We start from the raw sequence: 25,989 nt of genomic DNA, 5'->3' as shown, positions 1-25,989 counted from the left end.
AAGCTGGGCTGAGAGAGCCAATGAGAGAACAGAATGATATAGGCATGGGTATACATGAAGTAGGTCTCTCTTTGGAGACTGAGGTGTCTCGGTGAGGTGAGGTTAGCTTGTGGCTTGTCCTATTTCCCTGATCTCTCAGGTTTTCACTCCTATATCTGGCTCCAGGTTTTTATTTAATAAGACCACTTAGCAATTCATCTATAACATCACTCTATCACTCCACCCACCGTCTGGGAGGTGTGGGCCTTCAGACATAGTTAGCTGGAAGAAGCATTCATTATCTAGCTCAGCCCAGCGTTCCTCCCATCAGGCCCTCCAATGTCCTGGTTGGACCCGACCGTGAATACACTAGACACCCACTCACTTGTACAGTTCGATGACTGGTTTCGCCGCATCCTTGTATCGCCGTAGCCTGGCAGCAACTGCTTCAGGTTTGTCGTCTTCCTGTTGGACAAGTGGCTCACCCGTAACGTCATCAACCCCCTAAAACAACAGAGGAGCCAGTTAACATGGCCAATCACCGGGCATTTCCGAGGTCAGAACTTTCTTCTTAAAAACCCACATGATCAAAGTGAACTCCAACCAAATGTGCAACATGCCTGGGGTTTGTCATGCTGACCTCACATCCCGAGAAGGGTGCTAAATCTTCCCTAACTATTCACATCCTTATAAACACCCCTCAGTGCTACCGCTAAATGGCATTTCAACTCTAAATCCTGGGAATCCTCCCTAAACAACATATCTACACAATGCCATGCTGGTCCCAGCTTTGTTTTCTAAATTCTGGCTTCTTATGGGGAAAAAAACTGGGGAGCTAGCAAGGTGGCTCCCAGGTGAAGGCCCTGGCGGCCAAGCCTGATGACCCTGGAACCACAAAGAAGAAGGAGACTCCTGCAAAATGACCTTAGTCCTCCACACTTGTGCCATGGTACCCAAACAAGTACACATCCATTTGTGTATGGATGCAAACAAATATACCTGTAATAAAAGGGCAAAAACGTGGTGGTGGTGGTGGTGGGGGGAGATTGGTTCCATACCGTCTCTGCCAGCTTTCAAACTACTATGGAGTACTCTCTGAAACTCATGACATGTCCTAAGGTATATCAAAATAGGCGTGACTCGAATACCCAGGACCATCAGAGACAAGCACTCTAAGAAATTATGAATTTAAATATATAAAAATTTCAGTGGCTGTGGTTGCACATGCCTTTACTGCCAGCAAAGGCAGGTGGATCTATGAGTTTAAGGCCAACCTGATCTACATAGTTAGTTCCATACCAGCCAGGGGTCCAAACAAACTTCCTTTTTGGTACTCTGAATCTGTGAATTATAGCTACCTACACACGGCACTGCAGGAGCATTAGAATTCTGCTCCCAAGCCCCCGGCTGTTCTCTCTGGGGGAAGCTGCAGAAGTGAGCCTGTCAGAGACAGGCTGGGGAGGAACCACAAGGCTCAGGCCACTCACGTGGACCAAAGAAGCTGCCCATGACTTTAAAACACAGTGATATCCTGCTGCACCTGGGGGCTTCGGGTCTTACATTGATGATGCACGATAATGCACGTCGTTATCACAGGGGAATGTCAGCACGGCAGAAGAGGAGAGGCCATGACTGATCTATGTTTTACTGATGGCCGCCATGCTTAGAACTCATTGTAGAGTACCAGCAAACACAGCTGATGCTTCTAGAAGTAACAGAAGGACTCCCGGGCAGTACTCGATCCTGGGGAAGACACCAGTGGCTGGTGGAGCTGGCTATTCGCTCCACAGCCGTCTCTGGAAACGGCATACATTCTCATGAGGGGTTCTTTCAGGGAGAGTTGGGCTTTTGAAAGGAACACACTAGCAAGTAAAGCTTTCCAGATACTGTAAGAATTGATGAGCACGTCTTAATAGGGCCAGAACAGGGGCCTTTGAGATAGGCTTCTGTTTTCCTGTCTGTTTTCAAACTCCTTTCTTCTCTCCCATTTTTTTTTCCCCATCACCCTATCTTGGGTTACACTTCAGCGGTACACTGTCCACCCAGCCACTCAGAAGGCTAGGACCAGTCTGGGCAACACAATGAAACTGGGTCTATGAAATAAATGACGGGAGGAGCAAAGCAATTAGCTAGGACGGGGAAATAACAACAAGAAAACGGGGAGGGGGGGGCTGATGCTTATCACAAGTGAACTGGCATCATTAAGAGCAATGTTGGCACAATGGCAACCAGCAGTAGTGATACCACCCTAAAGTAACTTTTGACTGCTTCCATCTATATTCAGATACCACGCTACCTATTCCAGTCCAGAAAGGACACACTGAGTTCTATATGAGTTCCATCAGCCATTATCAGGGAGTCAGAGGGAAAAAATGAACAGAAAGACAAATCCAAGTAGTCTGAACCAGGCATGGTGTGCACACCCATAATCCCTCAGGCAGTTGGAAGACCAAGGAAGGCTAGAGAACTCTGAGATGGAGGCAGCCTGGGCTACCTATTGGGCTAAGGGGGTGGTTAATCTGGAAAGAGGTGTACCTCTGTGGTAGGATACTTGATAAGTGTACACAAGCCTCAGGGGTTCTGATCCCCAACACTGGAGGGCAGAGAAACCACCATATTCATTCTTTTTACCAATTCTGTAACCTAAGATCATGCAGATGTTGTCCAGTGTATTTAAACAGTCCTTTTTGGCCAGTATAAGCAATGAAATATGCACAGCTTTTTCACTTGCTCAGGCTATCCTCACAAATGTACCTTGCCACATGGTTCTAAGGATAGCCTCAGTACTCTGAGTTCGAGACCAGCCTAGTCTACATAGTGAGATCCAGGACAGCCAGAACTACATAAAAGAGGCCCTATCTCAATCAATCAGTCAATGACCATGAATAGCAGGGTGTGGTGGCGCACACCTTTAATCCCAGCACTCAGGAGGCAGAGGCAGGCAGATCTCTAAGTTCCAGACCAGCCTGGTCTATAGAATGAGTTCCAGGACAGAAGCTCTGTCTCAAAAAACGAAAATAAGGAGCCACCAATAGTTAAATGAAATTCATGAAACAAAAAGGAGAACGCAGCTTTCCTCCGGTCTCCAGCAGGGCTCCGTCTTGTTAAGCCTCAGTCTCAGATCTCCCCTTTGACTACTACTGAATTTCAACTCTTTCTATGCTTCTTGACTGTGTAGATATTTTTTTTTTCCCTGAACAGTATACTCACATCCCCTGCCCAGCACTCAGTATGGCTTACCTGCACCTGAGGCGGGTTGAAGTCCAGGTTATAGACTCTCCCACTAGAAGGGTGGACCCATCGTCGGCTCAGACGATCCTTAAGTGTCTCAAAAGGAATATTCAAACTGACCACAAGGTCCACATCGCAGATTCTGTCCAAGGCTTCTGCCTGTACTAATGTCCTCGGGAACCCTAGAGGCCGAAACAAACAAACAAACAAACAAACAAACAAACAAACAAACAAACAAAAAATCAACTGCAAGACATTGTCCACTGAGCATGGGGAATAAGAAAGTCTACATAATCCAAAAGGAGAAAACGAAGAGTCTGTAACTACCTCTGAATGCTCTTTTATGGCTCAGGTTACATGCTTGATCTAGGACTCACATGACTGAAAGCAGACTGCACTAGCCCAGCCTGGGCTCTGCCTTAACCACCGCCATGTGCTGTTGGGCAGGCTGTACTTTTTTCATTTCCTCTTCTGCAGGAGAGTGCAGGCCTTCTATCTGGGGCCTTTTAGCTTACAGTCTGTTATTTGTTCTCAGGTTACCACAAGTAACTGCAGGTATAGCCTTGAAATCCTGAACCAATAGGTGCCTTTACCCAGATATGCAGCTGCATGGTCTGTATCCCGTAACCTAACAATTCCATATGGCACACTTGAAATGTGACGGGAAAAATGACAGCAAACACTCATGATTCCAGTATTTGGGAGGATATACCAAGAGTTGTGAGTTCCAGGTCAGCTTGGGAAATAAGTGAGACCCTGCCTCAATAAGAAAAAAATTCTTGTTTACCTAAAATACCTAAGCCTGACTGAATGTGATGGAACACACCTCTAACCCCAACACCAGGGACGAGAGAGGTGAGCTTTGAAGGGAGACTATCTTTAGTTAAACCTGATTCAAAAGTAACTAGTCCTTGGAAAAACGATTTGGTTGCTACAAAAATTACAGATCTGTCTACTTTTCTAAATGTGGAAAAGTAACAAAATATAAATCTGGGCTCATGGGCACTGCTGGTGTTGCTGTCTCCCCTCCCCCACAATAAGGTATGAGGAGACTTATCGGACAGGGAGGTCTAGACAGCCTGCCTTTTAGTTCCTGTCCAAGCATTACATAAACAACAGCCGCTAGAAGTAGCAGGACTTGGACAGCCTCATCAGAACAGGTGTGGTATCCTAGAACAAAGGCCCTGGAAACATCAAGATTTTCATAATACGATTCTTAGCCTCAGCTTTAGGGTTCAGGCCTAGAAGAATGTAGATTCCGAGGGTGGTAGGTGGTGTATCCTTCGATCCGGTCTGCATCACTGTCTCAAGCTGGTCTGAGCACACTGAGTCATGCAGATGTAATTCTAACATCCTAGGCTGCCAAGAACACAGCGAGGCAAAGTATGGTGAACCTGGCTCTTTAACCACTGGTGGCACATTGTTATGTGTGAAATGAACGCGACGACAGTGTGAAGACCTGTCCATCAAGAACATCTACGATGAGCTATTCATATAGACAAGGGAAGGAGATTAAAGACATGTATGCATTCTGCTTCTCTGATCTATATAGTTAGTATTTAATATCTATTGATCCATGCTCCTGTGGTGATAGTGTTCCCCAAAATATTGTGCAACCTAATATACTTATCTGGGGTCAGAGAACAGAACAGCCACAATATTAAACATGGAGGTTAGGCAGTGGTAGTACATGCCTTTAATCCTAGCATTCCAGAGGCAGAGATCTGCCTGGATCTCTGAGTTCAAAGCCACACTGAAAACAGCCAGGCATGGTGACTCTTGCCTTTAATCCCAGGAGTGGTGGCAGAAAGGTAAATAGGTGTGAAAACCAGGAACTAGGCTGGTTAAGCTTTTAGGCTTTGAGCAGCAGTTCAGCTGAGATTCATTCTGGATGAGGAAACAGGATCAGCTGAGGAATTGGCTGTGGCTTGTTCTGCTTCTCTGATCTTCCAGCATTGACCCCAATACCTGGCTCCAGGTTTGTTTTTATTAATATGACCTTTTAAGATTCATACTACATACTCCCTTCTAGAGATTCACCCTTGCAACCGAATGAGACTCAAGTTCCTGGAACAATGACTGAATTGTTAGGACATTGTTTGTGAAAAGTACCCCCTACATAAATTCCTATTAAAATATGATCCATGAAAATCTTTGAAGAGGAAAGTCCATTTACCAGCCAGGTGGTAGTGGCGCACGCCTTTAATCCCAGCACTTGGAAGGCAAGAGGCAGGCGGATCTCTGAGTTCCAGAACAATCAGGACTGTTACACAGAGAAACCCTATCAAGAGAGAGAGACAGAGACGGTGGGGGGGGAGAGACATATTTAAGAGTAACCATTTCTGGGGACGTGGAGAGCAGCTCAGTAAGAGCGAGGCTGTAAGACTCTGGATTCAAAACCCACAACTTGCATTTGCAGGTGCATACACATGCAAGCCAAGAGAGGGGCGATGGGGGAGACTGGGGGAAGGAGGAAGGGGAAAGTGGATGGAAAGACAGACAGAAAATATTAATCTGACTGAACAGCCTACTACTCACAACGGTAATCCCAGAGAGACTGCCAACCCAGTGTGGGACTTACCCCACTAAACTGGGTTGCTGACAGAGCCTATGAGACCTGTGTAGGGCTTATTTCTGAAGTGCCCAGGACGCAGACACATCACCTGGGCAGGGTGGCTGAAAGTGGATGGGATGCATGTGGACATTTGGTCAACAGGTGGCAGCATTTACAGTTTTTCCCTGAGTAGAGAATTACAACTGGGCAGGGAGGTTGACCCTGTAGTCCACATTTGGGAGGCGCTGAGGCAGGAGGCCTGCTGTGATTTCCAGGCCAGTTTGGCTAGAGAATAAGGCCCAAATTCAGAGATAATAACTATCAGGGAAAGGGAGAGAGAATTCCTTGCTAGCTGCCTCGTGTCCGGTTAAGTCTCTCAGCGAAGTAGAATGAAGAACCAGGTGCTCGCTTGCTTCTTGCCCTCCAGCATGGCTTCACGGCTCACAGGAATTGTCTACCTTGCTCTCCCACACCTATCACCACTCGCCCCTTAACCCAACCTAGAAACCATGCCCAGTCTAAGCAGCCACTCTAGGTGGAAAGCTGAAAGTACCACACTGCACCACTAACCACAGCACCACCAGGTCTCTCGGATCCTCGGGGATTTGTTCGCCCCGGTAAAGAGTGGCTGAATATCTTCTGGCCCTTGGGCTTGGGCACCTGGCCTTCCCAACCACGCCACCGGCTGGAGGAGGGCAGTGGAGGGCAAAGGAGCAGGGTGCATCAGCTTTTCTAACTTGGAGTGCACCCACAGGGAGGTGCAGAGCCAGGGTCTACTGCCACATTCTCAGGAAAAACAAGACCTCTGTCTGGTGGAAAGAACTGGACATCTATCTCGGCCTTCTGGCACCTACCTTGTGACAAGTCTCTCCCCACCCATCAAGTCTATGGTTACCTCTGACCACCCCAACTGTAGGCTGCTCCTAGTCACGAGCCACAGGGACCAGCTATGGCTGTGGGAATTTCCCCAGTCCTACCTAGTGAGGGAGTACAAACTGTTCACATCAGTCCAGAATCCTTAGGAACCAGTGAATCCTGTTTTGCAGAGACCCTCTCCTCTGCCCCTTATGTGACTTTCCCATGTTTACCTGCGCGTGTTCCTAACCTCTGGAGTCCTTCTCATTCCATCCTTATTAACAGACAGTGAGAGAGTACGCAGCAGCTTGGCGAGTCAGCAAAAGAGCTGTGGGATCTCCGGTCCCTACTGTGCCAAGCACTCGAGAGCCCCTCAGCCCTGGCGCACTGCGAGTGTCCTGGGATACATGGAGACACTCTAGAACAGCTGTTCTTATCCTGCATGTCCGATATTTACATTATGATTCCTAACAGTAGCAAAATTACAGTTATGAAGTAGCAATGATAATTTTATGGTTGGGGTCACCACAATTGAGGAACTGTATTAAAGGGCCGGAGCACTAGAAAGGTTGAGGACCACTGCTCTAGACCCTGAAGCACTGGGATATGAGAGAGGTGCGATAAGGGGCCCTGCACATCTCTTATAAACCAGTGTAACATAGCAAAGAAGTGAGAGACAAATGCTGGGGCAGAGGTGGCTTTCAAATAAATTCAAAACTGTGAGCTAGACGGGACAGTACAAACCTGTATCCCGGCACGTGGGAGGGTCTTGGTTCACTTTTGAAAGCAACTTAGGATGGAAAGGGTTTATCATTTGGTTTACATATCCCCATAAGAGTCCATTATTAGCTGGGCGGTGATGACACACACCTTTAATCCCAGCACACAGGAGGCAGAGGCAGGTTGAGTCTCTGAGTTCCAAGGCAGCCAGGGCTACACAGAAAAACCGTGTGTGTGTGTGTGTGTGTGTGTGTGTGTGTGTGTGTGTGTGTGTGTGTGTGTGTGTGTGTGTGTGTGTGTGTGTGTGTGGCGGGGGGGGGGGGGGGGGGAACGGGACACGGGACGACGACGACCCATTATTGAGGGAAGTCAGGGCAGGAATGGAGGCAGGAACCATGAAATGCTGCTTACTGGCTTGCTCCCAGGCCCACATTCAGCTGTCTTATACTTCGTAGGACCACCTACTCAAGAATAGCACTGTCCACAGTGATCAACCACCAAGAAATACCCCCACACAATTACTCAACTGAGATCCCCTCTTCTCAGATACGTCTACATTTATATGTCACATTAACAAACTAACCAGCACACCAAGCAGGAGGACCAGAGCTGTATGTCATGAGGCCAGCCTGGTTATGAGACACTGTTTCAAAAAGTCTTCAAAGGGACAAGTAAAGGCCAATTCTCGTTAGGCACGAGTTTTTGGAGAATGTCTGCCTTGAGATCTCATGAAATCCTCCAGGAAGGGTTTTTGCAATATAACCAAGTCCTCGGTCTTTACTTATATTTACTTGCATGAGTGGTTTGCCAGGGTGTATGTGTGTGCATCACATGCATGCTGGTGCCTGCAGAGGCCATAAGAGATCTTGGATACCCTGTAGTTAGAGATGGTTGTGAGCCCATCATATGGGTGCTGGATACTGGATCCCAAGTGCTCTGCTCTTACCACTGAGCCATCTATCTACCCAGCCCCAAATCCTTGTTCTTAAACCAGTTGTTCTAATATTGGTACCTCTTTCCTAAGGAGGCAAGATGTCTCTTGTGTGGAGGCAAGAGCTACCATCTGCAAACCTCTGTATAAAGGCTCCTCTGTTTAAGAACCCTCTGTTCTCTGTGCACAGACAAGTCGGGGAAAAACTGGTCCCACTGTGTCTCAAGACAAAGGGACAAATGATTTTACCACAGGCACATTCATTTCTGCACTCAGGAAAATAGCCGGCCAAGCATCCCACGAGACTCAGCCACTGGCTGCAGGTGAGGTCTTTTTCTGAAACGGACATGACGTTCAGAAAGAAGCCTTTGCCTCATAGAGTAACCCAAACACAGTGTCTGCCTACACTGCGGGGCAGCGAGCTGAGAAACCAAATATGCAAATGAATGTGATGCCACGTTATTCTGGCAAAGAACCGGACATGGTGACAGTCCTATATTCCTAGCACTCGGGAGGTGCGAGCAAGAAGATGAGGCATTTAAAGTCATTCTTGGCTACATTAGGGAATCCAAAGCCTGGGCTACATGAGACTGTCTCAAAAACTGAGGGGGTGGGGGAACACAGTACAAATAATATTGGTATTAATTAATGACAGTAACACCTGCCTACAATTTAACCATATATATGTCCAGAACCCCTTAAGAGTTCCATGCTTGTGGGCCAAGTGTGGTTGTGCATGCTGGTGCACACCTTTAACAACAACATTCGGAGGCAGAGGCAGGCAGATCTCTTGGTTTACAAAGGAAGTTCCAGGATAATCAGGGCTGTTACAGAGAAACCCTGTCTCAAACAAACAAATGAGTGCATACACCTTTAATCCCAGCAGATCCAGAAGCAGGTGGACCTCTGTGAATTCTAGGTCAGCCTGGTCCACAGAGTGAGTTCCAAGACAGCCATGGCTAAACAGAGAAACCTTGTCTCTAAAAACCAAAAGAAAAAGAAAAAAAGAAAAAAAGAAAAAAAATTCATAATGCGCACAGACCTGCATCAGCTACTTGGAAGGCTGGCTAAGGCAGGGCAGTGGAGGGCAGCCTGAGCAACGTGACAGGTCTTGGGGGAAAAGAGCATGTGGTTGAGAGGTAGTGAACTTCCCCAGCATCTCATGAATTGACCATGATGGAATGTGCCTCTGTTATCCCAGCACTCAAGGGGTAGATGCAGGATCAGGAGTCAAGGCCAGCCGCTACTATTATAGGAAACTGGGAACCATCCTAGGATACAGAAGAGTTCATCTCAAAAAAGGGGACAGACAGGGGATAAAGAGAAAAATCCAAGTCAGGTATCACTACAATGTCTCTTCATGACCTTATTGAATGTAACTCGACAATTATTGCTATTTAGAAAACCAGTATCTCGTCTCACTAAAACGAGTCTCTCACCCCTAGTGAAGCTCTGTGCTTTCCCTCAGCACACTATTTAAATGGTAATAAAGTTATTTCTTTTGAGAATGAATATGAAGATATTTAATGACCTTGTTAGAAAGCAGAATCTTGGGGACCAAAGAGATAGTTCCAAAATTAGAGCACTTGATATTCTTCCAGAAGACCAGAGTTCAGTTCCTAGTACCCATTAGAAGGCCTCCTCAGGCACATGCTCAGACATGGCATACACTTAAACATACGCACACAGAAATTTGAAAGATAAATTCATTTTGTTTTGTTTTGTTTTTCAAGACAGGGTTTCTCTGTGTAGTTTTGGTGCCTGTCCTAGATCTTGCTCTGTAGACCAGGTTGGCCTTGAACTCGAAGATTCACCTGGCTCTGCCTCCCAAGTGCTGGGATTAAAGACGTGCAACACCACCAGCCCGGCAATAAATTAAATTTTTAAAAAGAAGGACTTGGCAGCTGGGCGGTGGTGGCGCACGCCTTTAATCTCAGCACTCAGGAGGCAGAGCCAGGCAGATCTTTGTGAGTTCGAGGCCAGCCTGGTGTACAGAGCGAGATCCAGGGAAAGGTGCAAAGCTACACAGGGAAACCCTGTCTCAAAAAAAAAAGAAAAGAAAAGAAAAAGAAAGAGGGACTTGGCAAAAAAATTATCTGATCAAGCCAGGTGGCAGTGGTAGCATTCACCTTTAGTTACAGCACACAGAATGCAGAGACAGGTAGCTCTATGTTCAATACAGAGTGAGTATCATCAGGACAGTCTCAAACCCACTGACTCCCCCCAAATTATCTGATCAACTTTAATACACAAAATAAAAGATGTACCCATCTGGGTGATAGGATCATGGCTACCTGGTTACAAAAATCATTAACCAAACCCAACAAAGAAAGTCTGATCACGGTGATTGGCATGAGAAAGGTCCCTTAAAGGTTCATGAATTTGAACAGTTGGTCCCCAACTGGCAGTTGTTGGGGGAGTTTATTGAACTTTTTAGGAGGTGCAGTGAAGTATGTTTCTAGGAAGGGGTAGAATTTGAGATGTATAGCCTTCTCCTCCTTCCCTCTCCTTACGTGCAGGTGATATGTGTACAGTCAGCTCCTACTGCCCCACCATGCCAGGCCTTCCTCTCACCATGATGGGCTCGATCGATTTGGGACCTAAGTTGCAATAAACCCTTTCTTCCTTAAGTGACCATCAATTGTGACATTTTATCACAGCAACAGAAAACTAACAGCACTGATCCTTCAGGAAAGAAAATCAAGCCCACAGGAAGGAGACACAGGACGGTCTACATGTGAAGAACGAGAGAAAAGATTGACACCACAACAGGGTTAAAAAAAAGAATGTGGCACAAAACAAAAACAAAAACAAGTGAGCCAAACTCCTTTCTTTTTTTCTTAATTTTCCGGGGCTGAAAACCAAACCCAGGCCTTGTGCTTGCTAGGCAAGCACTCTACCACTGAGCTAAATCCCCCACCCCGATATTTTTTATATATGGTCTCACTATGTAGCCCTGGATGGCCTGAAACTTGCTAGGTATAACCTAACTCAGAGAGAGCCGCCTGCCTCTGCACCCTGAGTGTGTGCCTGCCTCCATGCTGGCTTAGCCATAGTCAGTTAAGCACCACTGCTCACATTCTTCACCATGGATACAGAAAAATATATATATGCACTGTACTGGGGCCTCCAGAAATGTGACACCGAGACTGTTCTAAACACAAGCCCATGACTTTCCGTAATGCCAGTTCCATTTATCTCCTGAACATGGATGTCACCTCATCTAGCAGGTTGGCAGCATGTCCATCTTCCGCCCCTGCTGTGTCAGAGTGCTTAAGTATGCTTCTATGCACTGTGTGTGCGCCCAGGTGTTCTTGTATGCATACACTCCAGTGCTCACACATATGTTATAGCACATCTGCAGCGGTCAGAGGGCAGCTTTTCAGAATCAGCTCTCTATCCACTGTGGGTTCCAGGAATCGCACTGAGGTCATCAGGCTTTGAGAGGCAAGGACTTTCACCAATGGAGCCATATCACCAGCCATAGTCCCTCCTCAAACACATGTTTTCCTCTCTCCCTCCCTCACTGTCACCAGTTCAGTGCAGAATCAGCTACACCTGTATCCCACATACTTTAGAAATCTGCAGAACCTGGAAGCGCTCATACGCTCTCAAAGTGGGGCTGTTCTCCATTTCACCCAACTGCAACTCCTCAGTAACCTTCTAAACAGGTCTATTTACATACACATCCAGAATCACACACTATCACAAGGGCAACCTGGAAAACTGATCCAGGCACTCACTAAGAGATGTGATGGAACGGAGTGTATTGTTCCTTCCCAGTAGACATCTGCGGCCCTGTGGGGAATGACACTCTTCAGAGGTCGGCCTCGAATAGGGAAATACAGAGGAGATGAGGTCAAAGCCAGTTTAATGTGCTAAAACCAACTCTGCAAAGAAAGGGGAGAAGCCTCAGCCCCAGGACCGCTGGTCCACTCTCTTCACATGCACTTCCTTCCAAGGCCCGAGTGGGTGGGCAGGCAGGCATGCTGGGATGTCTCAGGTCTGAGATCACTCGACAGGAAGACAAGCAGGCAAGGCAAGACTGTGCTTTCAAAACAGCCTGACTTCTGGGCAGAAGAATGAATACATTAAAAATAGAATTCCCTTCAGAAAGAACCGGTGAGTTCGTAGTGTTGTTCACAATGAAATGCAGCCTGTTTAATATAATTCCAGCTTCTTAAAATGAGTCTCGACACATATGTAACTGATTGCGGGGTTGAAAAACATCTGGCAACAGAAAGTTTCTGAACTGAAAAGCACCTGTGTAAGGAAGCAAGCTATGGGGGTGACTTCACCGCTGCCTTGCACTCTTTCCACTGCACAGGCCACTACGCTCAAGGCCAACACCTGAAATGCCCCAGGTATCTGGTGCAGGGCTATTGGCATCTACATAATGAGTTTAAGGTCAGCCTAAGCTGCCAGAGACCTTGTGTCAAAAACGGGAAGGGGAAAGATGGTTACTTTGATGCGCTCGAGAGTGGAGCCCCGAGTGCCACCACACCCAGCACACTGCAGTGCTTTCACCCTAAGAAAGGTAACGATGCTGTTCACCGTTAATCCTACAATGCTGTGAACCTACAAACTCAAGAGGCAGAGGCAGGAGGTTCTCTCTGAGTTAGAGACCAGCCAGCCGGGTCTAAAAGAGTTCCAGGTCAGTCAAGGCTACACAGACCCTGCCCCCAAAATAAACAAAACAAATGTATGATTATTACTAGGAAATGTTTGGTCTGCATACCTATTTTAGAATTTCATATTACATTTATTTATTTGGGGGTGGGGGTGGGGTAAGCAGGAAAGAGTATGCCTGTAATGGTCAGGACAACTTAGGGGATTAGTTCTGTTCCTCCACCCTTAGGTCCAAGGGGTCAAACTCAAATAGTTAGCCTTGGTTGGTATCAAGCACCTTAACTTGATGAGCTTTGCATACCTATTTTATAAACTTATATGCCAAAGGCGATATAAAATCGTAAGCAAGATGTCAGTGAAAAATGTTTAAGAAACCCCAGAGCTGGGGGGGCGGTGGCGCACGCCTTTAATCCCAGCACTCGGGAGTTTGAGGCCAGCCTGGTCTACAGAGCGAGATCCAGGAAAGGCTACACAGAGAAACCCTGTCTCGAAGAAAAAAAATAATGAGAGTTATATTTATCTTGAATTAAAAGGCTTAAAATTATTTAATTGCAAGAGTGCTTGCTTCCCATGAAAACTAATGCTAGGATTTAGATTAGTTGTGCACCTTCCCCAAAGGTCCAAGTCCTGAGACTTAGTAACCAGTGAGACAATGTGTGAGATGATGGGACTTGTTTAGAGGTACAGATGACCGGGAAGACACGGGGAGGGGAGAGGTGTGTGTACTTTCCTTGGAAGTGATCACCACGGTTCTTGAGGACTCCGGTGGATTACCATGAAACTTGTACAACATCAAGGAGCGTGGCACCCTACCATCTCTGGCTTCCTGAATTGCATCATGAAACCTCTCCTTGTGTGTGTACCCTTACTGAGTGAGGTGCAATCGATTGTGACAGGATGCAGTTGAGGGGGGCCTCACTATGCTTTTTGAAATGTTCCCCGCACCTCAGGTATTGAAATACTTAGTCCCAGTTGGTGTTGCTGTTTGGGGAGATGGCGCGTGTGCGCCATCACTCACACACACACACACACACACACACACACACACACACACACACACACACACACACACACACACACTCGCCTTGCCACACTTCCATTTGTTATCTTGCTTTGTTTGTGTCTGCTGCTGAAGGTTATGACCCCTCTGCTTCTTCCTGCTCCAGCTGCCTGAAGCCGGGTCTTCCCTGCCATTATGGACTCACTCTGCAGCCCTAGCAAAAATTTAACTCTTTCTTCCACAAACTGCTTTTGGTCATGGTATCTCATCACAGCAACAGAAGAGTAGCTAATACACCCCCCCACACACACACACAACTTCAAACTAAATAAAACTTTTTGTTCACCCATGACTCATCTTAACCATTGTCATAACAATGCAAGCTGACCAATGCACCAAATAAAAATCTTTTGAAAACCAACCATGGTAGCTCCCATCTTTAATCCCTGCATTTGGGAGGCTACAGAGAGGATTATCAGGAGTTTGGAGTCATCTGAGCTACACAGTGAGACTCTACTTCAAAAACAAAAATGGGTGTTTCTTTTCAAGCACCATGAAGGTAGATAACACTGAACATTTTGACAAGGATGGCGCTGGCCAGGAGGAACACACACCATCCCCCACCCGACTTAGTGTTCCCTTGGCTTGTATCCACTGCGCTGATTTCCACCCACGGTTAGCAGACCGCTTCTCCAAAGCCATATGGACCAAGACGATGACTCATCTGTCATCCAGAATTCCTTCTAAGACAGGCCTGTACACATCCAATCACCTTTAGCACACTCAACCAGCACATCCTCTGCGAAGCACAAGCATGTGCCCTGCCAACATAAGGGGTCTGAAGTAGAGCACAGAACATGGGGACCAGGCAGCCCTGATACCCGCTCGGTGCCAAATGGACAGATTCCAGAGCTTTGAAGAAAAATCAAAACCAAAAATGACCAGATGGGTTTTCAGGAGATGAAAACTGAAGCAGTTGGGAGACTGACGCACTTCACTAAAACAGGCGGGTGGTGATGGAAGAGGACTAGCTAGTCTCTGAGAGAACAGCTAAGACAAAAGCAAGCAGGAAAAGAGACGTAAGAAGGCTAAATCTTTAAAGCCTTTTTTCTGTTCTTTTTTTTATTTTTCACAGGTTTCTGACCTCCTTGAGATCCATCTGCCTCTGCCTCCCAGTGCTGGGATTAAAGGCGTGCTTAAAGCTATTTTTGAACTTCATACCTCATGTAATAACCTACAAAAAACAAAAAACCCAGGCCCTGTACACTAGCCATGCCAAACACATAAACCCTCATGGCATTTACTCAAATGTTACACTTCTGAGGATTTTTACATCCAGTCATCTTATTTCATCCTTAAACTCTTTCCTAATTCATCGTCCACAATGAATCAAACGCACAGAAGAGCATGGTGACATGCCCAAGGTTACACACACACTGTCTGGAAGGAGACGAGTTAAGATTCAAGAGGAGCAGTCTAGCCCCGATACCCATTAGCCACCTCTCGAGGGAAATTTAATAGAGATAATGACCCCTAAAAGTACACAAATTTTATTCCACAAGGCATGAGCCCTTATGATTAAAGAACTTTAAAAAGGAATTACTGGCAGGTATCAGCAAATCTAGAGCTCATCCCAAATACATACACATACACACATACACACATACACACATACACACATACACACATACACACACACACACACACACACACACACACACACACACACACACCCACCAAGTATTTGGGAAATGAGTACAATAGTGTACACCTATATAGTGCCACTGCTGGGTGTGAAGTGTCACTCAGCTGTGAACCCTGCACGGGACTTGCCAGGCGAACTATGCCAACCAACAGATGCAACAGTGGTAGCCCTGCTTTGGGGGATAATAACCAACTGCTTTCTGATTGGATCTGAGCTTCAACCCACAGGAAGGAATTCACCTCTGGTACTGTAAACTTGTTCAAAAGCCTAGTGAGAGCGCAACTGCTGCTGTTCCGCTAAGTGGACATGATGATGGGTCTTGTCTCCCAAACTGACTTCTTCTAAGTATTTATGTTGATGACCACGGGTTAGTGCCGCCATCAGGTTTTCTCAAAGAGGCTTCTGTTTGCCATGGGCGGCAGTTCAAGTAGAAGCCGTTAACTGTTCAAACATACGTGACTATTTAGAATTCATCCCTAAACAGGGCATCTGTGTTACCAACCTCTCCACACCCATGACCACATCCACCGAGGCTTAGAAAACACCACACAACTGCAGTGTGTGCTGGCTACTTTTGTGTCAACTTGACACAAGCCAGGATCTGATAGGAAGGAACCTCAATTGAGAAACTGTCTCCATACGGGCTGTCGGCAGGCCTGTAGGTCATTTTCTTAATTAGTGGTTGATGTGGGAGGGCCCAGCCCGTTGTGGGTGGGGCCACTCCTGGTCCTGGGTGCTACAAGAAAACAGGCTGAATGAATATGTAAGTAAATCCATAGCCTCTACATTAGCTCCTGCCTCCAGGTTCCTACCCTAACTTCCTTCTATGATGAACTGCGATGTGAGAAGTGTAAGCAAATGGCTCTTGGTCGTGGTGTTTAATCACAGCAATGGGAACACTGATTAAAACAGGGTGAGAAGAGGTGTGGAAGGCCATCTTCTAGGCATGACATGGCCTCTGCGCTTTTGAACGCTCGGCAGTTGTTACTGCTTACACAAGACCTGCCTAAAACTGGGCCCACTGGCATTCTGTCCTGGAAAGGTTCGTTCACAAGGCTCTGCCACTCCCCGCAGACTCACAGGCAATTTAGTGGAGCTGCTCCAGGAGAAAAAGACATTTGCTTCAGTGGCGCAGCGGCTGGGAAGTCGCCCGGACTCCTGTAAATAAGCCCTCACCCACGCTCCTTAATTAAACTCACCGGGGCACACATAAAAAAGTAAAAAATGAAACAGAAGAATAGAATGGGGACTAGTTGGGGAAAGGGGAACTCAGCTGGAGTGAGACGACAGACGAAGAGCAAATATAAAAAAAAAAAAACCACATATTTATGTACAAAACTTCATGATGAAACTCATGCAAGTAATATGTAGCAATAAAGATATTTTAAGTACTCCTCCTAATACTAAGATGCTTTTCTTGGTTATCTGATCACAGTGACGTACAATTCGAGTAACAAGACACAAAATCCAAAGGATTTTCTTTGCCTTTCTTTTTCCTCAAAGCTCAGAAAATGCTAGGCTGAGTCATGTCCCACTTGCTCTGTACCCACCCTCCCACTCAAATCCATATTTTCTAAACCACATTTTCTACCTGGGGAACATCCATCTTCTCAACTACATTTTATGTGTGTGAATGTTGGCCTGCATGTTCGCATGTGTGCCGTCTACATGCCTGGTGCCCCAGGAGGCCAGAAGTTCCTGGATCCCCCAGAATTGGAGCTACCGTGTGTGCTGGTAAGCAAACCCAGGTTCCCTGTAAGGGCAGGAAATGCTCTTTAACCACTGAGCAGCCCCCCACTCACCTCCAAAATAATTAACCTAACCCTTTCCTTCATCAGGAAAACAATGCTCTCCCGTGTCCTCAGAGAACCATAAAACTTATGTTTTCTATTACAGTATTTATAGTTTTTTTTTTTTTTTAACATTTCTTTACACAGCTTACCCCTTTCCTGAGACAGCTAATAGCACCTTAAAAAAAGTGTCTTAAACTGTTTACCAAAAAGGAGGTCAAATAAACATCCTTGAAGACACGTCCCTGGGCAGAAATTCAGAATGGAATGTAGTTGGTTATTTTACTCTTTGCTCGTTAGGGGCCCGACACCCAGCTCCCAGATAATACATGGAGAGTTACTACTTATGAATGCCCGGCCTTAGCTTGGCTTGTTTCTAACCAGCTTTTCTTAAATGAGCCTGTCTATCTTTTGCCTCTGGGCTTTGACCTTTCTCCATTCTTTGTACCTTTCTTTCTTTACTTCTTACTCCACAGCTGGCTGTGTTGGCTGGCCCCTGGTGTCCTCACTCCTCCTCTCCCTCTCTCTCATTCTTCTATTTATTCTCTCTGCCTGGCAGCCCTGCCTATTGATGATGGTCGTTCAGCTCTTTATGAGGCCAATCAGGTGTTTTAGGCAGGCAAGGTAACAACAGCTTTACAAATGCAACATAAAAGAATGCAACACATCTTTGCATCCTTAAACAAACATTCCACAGCATAAAAGAATAGAACACATCTTTTAACTATTTCCCAACAATGGAATGGCTGGATCCTAAGAACACACTGCACCTCACTGCCCCACAAAGGACCTATTCACTATGATAGCCCAGGCTGGCTTACAACTTGCTGTAAATCCCCTGCCTCAGCCTTCCAAGGGTAGAGATAAGAGGTACCCCCACACACACACACAGAGATTTGGCTAAGGCTACCATTTTTATAATCACCTTCCTCTATAACCAATATAGGATTTCTAGACAACCATGGTGAATGAAAACACCTCTTAATTTAAGATGGTACACCCAGTGTAACTTCATCAAAGACACCATGGAACTAAGGCAATGGCTGCGGACTTCCCTCAGGTCAAAGCTTTCACAGTAACGGTCAGCAGGCAGAAACTTAAGAGCTGTCACCACACTGGATTTCCATGTTGCCAAATTATAATGTGAAATCAACGTCAGGTCTGGGAGAGGGGCAGCTGTAAAAACTATGAGAACGATCATGGGTGCTAAAAGCCCAGCCTGCCCATGACCCACTTACCGTCTAGCAGCCAGTGTTCGGAGCTCCGGGTCTCCAGTTCTGACACCATTAGGCGTGTGATCACATGATCTGGAACCAAAAGACCTTTTTCTAGGTACTGCTTTGCTGTGTCACCGACTTCTGTTTAAAAGAGAAGATGGGGAAAAAACCACTCAAGAAGGCTTCCAAGATGGGTGTTGGCACAGCAAGTTCTAGGCCAACGTGGGCTCTGTGAGATCCGTCTCCCAAACCATGGGAGAAGTTAAAACACTCTGGACCATTTAGCCTTTTGGCTCATCATCCATGACACGGCAGCAAAGTTGAAAAGAGGTGTAACAGTGTTTTAATATTGGTTCTTACAACGGGACTCTGTTGATTACTTAATGCCTATAGATTATAAAAAGCAACGCTTAGAGATATCACAGGCAAAAATAGAAGAAGAATGGCTAAGATTACAATGAGGAGACAGATGGAACGCAAAAAAGAAGCACTGGAGGTAAGCCACAGCCTGGGCACCAAGGTCCCAACAAAGACAATAAAACAGGAACAAGTGTTCACCAAGCATAGTGCTGCATGCCTGAATGCCAGCACTTGGGAGGCAGAGGCAAGTGGATCTCTCCTGGTCTACATAGTGAGTTCCAGGACAGCCAGAGCTAAATCGTAAGACACTGTCTTGAAAAAAGCCCCAAATCCACCCACCCCACCCTGCCCCCCCCCCAAAAAGGTATTCATCAAGCAGTGCAGGAAGACTGGAGAAGGCTCAACCATTCCCTGGGTGATCAGAGGGAAAGAAACCATTCCAGCTGGCACATGACTTTAATCACAGCACTGGATAGGGAGACAGAAGCAGGTAGAGCTCTGAAAATGAGGCTAGTCTGATCTACAAAGCAAATTCCAGGCTGGTTAGGGCTACAGTTGGACCCTGTCTCAAACAAACAAACAAAAACAAACAAAAAAACACACCACATAGGTAGGCATGATAGTCCACACCTATTATCCCAACACTCATGAGGCCAAGGTGGAAGGATCAAGGGTTTAAAATAAGGTTATGTTAGAAAGACCCTGTGTCTAAACTATCACACACACACACACACACACACACACACACACACACACACACACACACACACACACGTTTCTTTGCCTGAGCCTCGATAATCAGATGGTACCCAGTGACACGATTGTAAAGGTAATTTTGTGTTATTAGTGGAAAGGATGTGCATTTTAAAACATACTTCAGAGAAAAACAGTTTCTTATATTAAAAGGAACCATTACATAAGACTGGCAGACAAAAGACTAAGTTAAACCTACACATTTCTAAGAACCGAACATTTTCAACAAAAAATGAAGTCCTCTGCTGACCACTAACACTAACAGCCACATATGTGCAGGCAGGAAGTTCTTTCAAAAACACAAAAGCATGCATGCGAGATGTCTCAGTGGGAAAAGGTGCCTGCTGCCAAACCCGACCACCCGAGACCCTGGGACCCACGGGGTAGAAAGGACAGACTCCAGCAAACTGCCCCCTTACCTTCACTCAAGCTAGGGCACATACCTGCACACTAGGATAGATAGGCAGGTAGGTAGATAGATATCTAATATTAGCAGTGTGGGAAATGCCTGAGAAATACAGACATATTTATAGACAGAATAAGTAGAATATCTGAGGATATTAAAAAGGAAAATGCCTGAGAGGTATGAACAGACAGACAGACAAAGTAGTGTATCCAAGAATATTACTAGGACAACTGAAAAGAAAGTATTTTGGCTCCGCTCTCCCTTCGAATTTGGGCAGACCGGTTGCCTCCCCAGCTGGAGTCTATACTCATTCCCATCCTCAAGTGAAGCACCAACCACAGGCTGTGGAAATCTCTCTCCATGTCACTCAATCCTACTACTGTAGGCTGGCTAAAAACACAGGTCCGTGTGGCCTACCCAGCCCCAGTTGATACATCTACAACACAACCCCTCCACCTGAGACTCGGGGAACATCTCAGGAGAGGGAAGACAGCTAAGAGCCAACGGAGCAGAGAAGTAAGTCGGCTGTAAGATTATGCCTTCCAACATGGCAAGGAAGCCATACCCATGAAATCTCGACAATATAGCTACCTGAACAGGACCTGAACAGTGAGATCTCCAGTCGACTAACACAGATGGGGAAGGAAAGCTTTTGGAGCCTCACGCATAGATGAAGAGTTACAGGCTGATAATGACTGATGGGAGAGGGAGAATTAAATCTTCTCCAACTGTTTATTCAATACCAAGGGGTCAGTCCCAAAAGCAAATACATACAAACAACACTACAATAGATTCAGTGGGTTGTATTTATATATTCACTCATTCTTGTTTTCTCCATTTTTATTTAAAAAGGGGACAGGGTGTCTCTATGCAGCCCGGCTGTCCTATAACTCACTACATAGACCAAGCTGGCCTCAACTAGAACTCAGAGATCTACCTGCCTCTGCCTCCTGAGTACACCACCAATCCTGACTGTGTATTTGTGTGCATGTGTGTGTGACAATAATAAAGAAGCCATGAATTTGAGGGGGTGATGAGAGAAATTAGTGGTGAGAGAGGGATGGAGTAAATGATTAAGTTATATTTTAATTTAAAAAGAAAACACGGGTCCAAGCCAGCTATGGTGGCATATGTCCACCGCTGTTGGAAGATTAAGGCAAGAAGACAACATGGAGGCTACCTGGGCTGCAGAGACCCTAAGATCTGTAGCTATGGGCACCTGAGATGGCTCAGTAGGTAAAGGTACTTGCTGTCAGGCTTAACCAGCAGACAGACCTGAGGATCCCTAGGACCAAAATGGTAAAAGAAGAGAACTGATCCCCACAAGGTGTCCTCAGACACACTTCGCCACAGCACATGTACGCACATGTGCACATACAAATTTTGAGGGAATCGCATTTATTCAACAAGTATTACTAGTTGCAAACCACATGGTGGGCAGTACTTTGGATATACAGTGATGAAGAAAGGCTCCAACGTATTGAAAACAACATGGAAATATTTCCCCGAGAACAATAACATCCATTAGCTGAGTACCTAACACACCACAGCACTATGCTTCAGGGATTCTTCCTGCTCTCTGTCGTAAGATACTCATGAAGAATGCCGGGCAGTGGTGGCGCACGCCTTTAATCCCAGCACTCGGGAGGCAGAGGCAGGTGGATCTTTGTGAGTTCGAGGCCAGCCTGGTCTACAGAGCGAGATCCAGGAAAGGCACAAAGCTACACAAAGAAACCCTGTCTCGAAAAATCAAAAAAAAAAAAAAAAAAGATACTCATGAAGGTCCTCGCCTCCAGAGATGAGATGTGAGGGCTTCACGGGCATAATTCACACTCCATACAATTTCCATTTCATGACACCACACCACCCGGTGACTTTTAGTACATTCTTAATGTTGTACAACTGTTACCAGAGCTGAATTAAGGCTTCTGTTGCTGCTGCTACTGCTCTTTGCAACTGAACACATCCATGGCCTTGTGTCTGAAAGGTGAGCACTCCACCACGAGTGAGCATCGGCAGCAGTTCCTAATTTCATAAAGTTTTATATCCCATAAAAAGTTCTATGCCCATTAGCAAGTCCAACTCCCTCCCTCACTCCAGCACTGCCTCCCTCCACAACAACTCCTTTCTGACTCGGCGTACACGTACTCACGTGCACACACGTGCCACACAGTGAGGAGAGAAGAGGAAGAATTAGTTGGGGAAGGAGAGGAAGGGGCAGAAAGACAAAGCAGACAGACTGAGACTTAATTCAATACCGTACCTTCATGGTGCACGTATGAGTGCGCGAAAATGCTGGGAAAAGTCAATTTTACTCTAACAAAACAGAGCTACTATCCCAAAGACAAGGCTGAGGCAGGTGGATCATGAGTTCAAGGCCAGGGAGAGACAGTGTCAAGGAAGAGATGAAAAATGATGCTGACAGGGTTGGGGATCAAATTCAGTTGGCACAGAGCCTCACACTAACAATGAGGATTTTACACCCCTGCCACTGGCCCAGTCCTAAAAAGAGGGAAGGAACAGAGAAGGCACATGAGGGGCACACGGCAGGTATTCGAGGCACCCAGCATACACGGAGAAACTGGAGAAACTTCAAGTACCAAAATGGAAAGGGTGTGGCATTTAAAGCGGCTTGACAAAGGTCACTCCCAGACCCAAGACCAGTGACTTCAACTGAGGGACTTGGTGCATACTTGAAGTGTGGGGAGGGCCCTCCAGAGAAAACAAAGAACTTCAAGGCAGCATGGCAGAGCCCTCAAAGAAGGTGCATGTCACACAATAGGGCAATGACAAAGGAATGGGAGGCTGTGCCAGCCAAGCATAAGACAAAGGCCTGAGAAACAAGGGAAGGAGCCCTTCGTCTGTCCCCTGAGAGAGTACCTTGGCTTGATCCGAACCAAGTTTAAAATAACCCTGTGGAAGACTTCCAGCACCCACTCCAATACGCAACTGACAGAAGGGTCCAAGTGCAGCACACTTCCCCAACTATTTCAGACATTCTGGCCTCCCTCTGAAGGATGACAGGCAACATGTCCACTGCCCTGACACAACACATGACGCGTCTTCTCAACCTCCACCCACCACAAAGACCCACCACCATCAGAACCTGCCCATGAAGAAAGTGCACCAGAGCAGAGCACCTTGTCACAAGACAGGTCACCCCAAGAACTGTCCCTGCACCTGCCCTAGTCAGGTAACTTAGAATAAAAAGTACTCATTAAAAGCTAATGCCAGCATGTTACATGAATTAAAACAGAGTTGATCCAACTTTCCCATGGAGTCCAAAGATTGCTTGCAGGCGCTCTCCCTCGCTGCGACTGCCTCTCTCTCCCCTACCTCCCTCCCCCCTCCACACTAGGGGGGATGCCAGATAGATAGAGATGGGGTATCTCTAACACAGACTGGCCTCTAACTAGAAATCTATGTGCTTCATTCAACCTCTCATGTGGCTCATCCTTCCCAAGTTCATACTTCCAAGAAAATTTTGTTAGCTCACGTGTTTGGGGTTTTAAGGCTGCCCACATTCATGGAAGCAACTAGTAGATTATTGTGGCTGAGTAAAGAGCAGCATGCAGGACCCATTGTGAATATTCCTAAAATGAAAAGAAAATGCCTCTTTCTTTGGAACTAGGGAAGGCGGTGTGTAGGGGGCACTCTTCAGGAGCTTGAGAAACACAGGATCTCTGGAAGGCACCCCACAACTACCTTTTTAAAATACTGTCACCGCAGAGACCCTCAACACTCAGAGAAGAAATGGGTTCCGAATAACAGGAGTAATTTCAGAAGGATGTATGTGGCCGTCAGAGGGAACCTATACTGTCTGGGGCTGGTTGCAGTTGATGGTCTTATTGCTTGAATAACATGATTCCACTAAGAACTCACTGAGCTGGGATGTGATGGATGCCAGGCCCTGCACCAGCCTACCACTCTGTCCCAGTGCCTCAAACTTTCAACAGCAAAATGCCATGGCAATGACTGTCAATGGGCAGAAAATTAAAGCCAGCAATTACTGCAATTGAATTACAAAGGCCATATATAGTGATATAACGCCTATCACCCTAATTAATACTTGTGAAGCAAAGTCAGGAAGGATTGCCATAAGTTCAAAGTCAGCCTAGTATACATGGCGGAGTTCCAGGCACCTAAGGCTACACAGCAAAACCCTGTCTCAAAAGGACAAGGACTGGCAAGATGGCTCAACCACTAAAAGCACTTGCCACTGAAAGCCTGACAACTTGAGTTAGATGCCCAGGATCCAGAGTAGAGAAAACCGATTCCCTCTAGTTATCCTCCACCATAACCCCTCCAAGCGTGGAGGTGTGGTTTTGGAAGACGTAGGTGACACACAGCCTTGCTGGAGGAAAGAAGTATGTCACGGAGCACAAGTGTGCGCTGGGGCTGGGGAGCAGGCATCACAAGTCAAAATGCTCACCTACTTCCAGTTTACTCTGAATATGCCTGTGGCTGAGGGTGTGAGTTCTCAGCTTCACACTTCCACCATGCCTGCAGCTTACTGCCATGCCTCCTCCCCGCCATAGACTCCCATCTCAATAGAAACATTAGCTAAAATAAACCCTTCCTTCTATGAGATACCTCGGTCATGTTGTTTTCTCACAGCAACGGAAAAGTAACCAATACAATGCTTACCTGTCTTTTGTTGGCAAAATCCATTTTTCTTCCTAAAGAACCTGGCTAGTTACACAAAAGTTAAAAACCACACAAAATTATTGTAATGATAGGTAACATCTGACAAAATTTTATGGAAAATCAGTTCCTAGCAGGAACAGGGGCGGAAATGGGGACATTTAAGAGTTACCAGTAATGTTCTATTTCTTGGACTAGAAAAGAATACATAACTGCTGCCCCCTCCTCTCTCTCTCTCTCTTTGTTCTGACCAAGTGAGAGCAGACTGGATTCAGAAGACAAGCTAGTCAGATGTCTACCAGGCAGCAAACTTCCCACGATGCCTGGCTGGGTCCCTAAAGACCAACTTTCTGTGCCCATTCAATGCCTCTGGGAAAAGAATTGGCAAGGAACCAATTCCTTCCCAAGGCTGCACACCCTCTAAGTACCAAACACAATGTGGAAGGAACAAAATTAGAAGAAACTGGGGTCCCCAAACTATAGCTTTGTGGTCCTAAAGACTAAAATTCTTTCTCTTTCCATGTGCAAGAATATTTAAGCATTACTTGAAACATACTGAGTCCTCCTATAAACTGTCCTTCATATCACTTTGCTAAATCTCTTCCAATAAGAAAATACACTTAGCCAAGCATGGTGACACATGCCTTTAAATCCAGCACTCAAGAGTCAGAGGCTGGAGGAGAAAGTCAGCTGGTCTACACAGAGTTTCAGGACTACACAGAGACCCTGTCTCAAAAAATTAAAAACACCTAAAAAGGGGGTCACAAGGAGGGAAATGCTCATCATATAATAAATACATGTCTGAAAGCTTTAGGAAAAAAAAACATTTTAGAAAATCTCGAGTTAAAGGGGTTTATTGCCAGGCCTCATGGCCTGAGTGTGATCCATGGAACCCATGTGATGGAGAGAACTCGCTCATATAAACTGTCCTGACTGCCACAGCACTCAAGTGCATACAGAACCAACCACACATAAATAATGCCAAGCTGAAGAGAAGTTCACCCATGGGGGAAAAAAAAACAAGCATGGCAGCCTGTGTCAGTAATCTCACTGCTGAGGAGGAGGTGACCAGAGGCTCCCCAGAGTTTGCTGTCGAGCCTATTTAGTTTTAATGAAGCAGCCCTAGGTCCTAAGGAGAGATTCCATCTCACAAAACAAGATGGACTACTCCTGCGAAATGACGCCCACACTGACCTGTAGCAGGAATCTTAGATG

The 25,989-nt window shown here is 46.2% G+C and overlaps 1 protein-coding gene across 1 annotated transcript in view; it reads right to left on the bottom strand.

Moving 5' to 3' along the window:
- Ak4 (adenylate kinase 4) overlaps nt 1-25,989 on the bottom strand; it is a 59,229-nt gene that overhangs the window by 3,985 nt on the left and 29,255 nt on the right. The window contains exons 2-4 of the mRNA XM_006998019.4: nt 18,633-18,752; nt 3,220-3,392; nt 365-483 (exon numbers count right to left, since the gene is read on the bottom strand). Of these exons, the coding sequence (XP_006998081.1) occupies nt 365-483; nt 3,220-3,392; nt 18,633-18,752 (412 nt within the window). The remainder of the gene's footprint in view (nt 1-364; nt 484-3,219; nt 3,393-18,632; nt 18,753-25,989) is intronic.

This window comes from Peromyscus maniculatus, chromosome 2 (genome assembly GCF_049852395.1).
Source record: "Peromyscus maniculatus bairdii isolate BWxNUB_F1_BW_parent chromosome 2, HU_Pman_BW_mat_3.1, whole genome shotgun sequence".
NCBI lineage: Eukaryota > Metazoa > Chordata > Mammalia > Rodentia > Cricetidae > Peromyscus > Peromyscus maniculatus.
The sequence above is the reverse complement of the archived record's forward strand: the minus strand, read 5'-3'. Positions and strand labels throughout refer to the sequence as shown.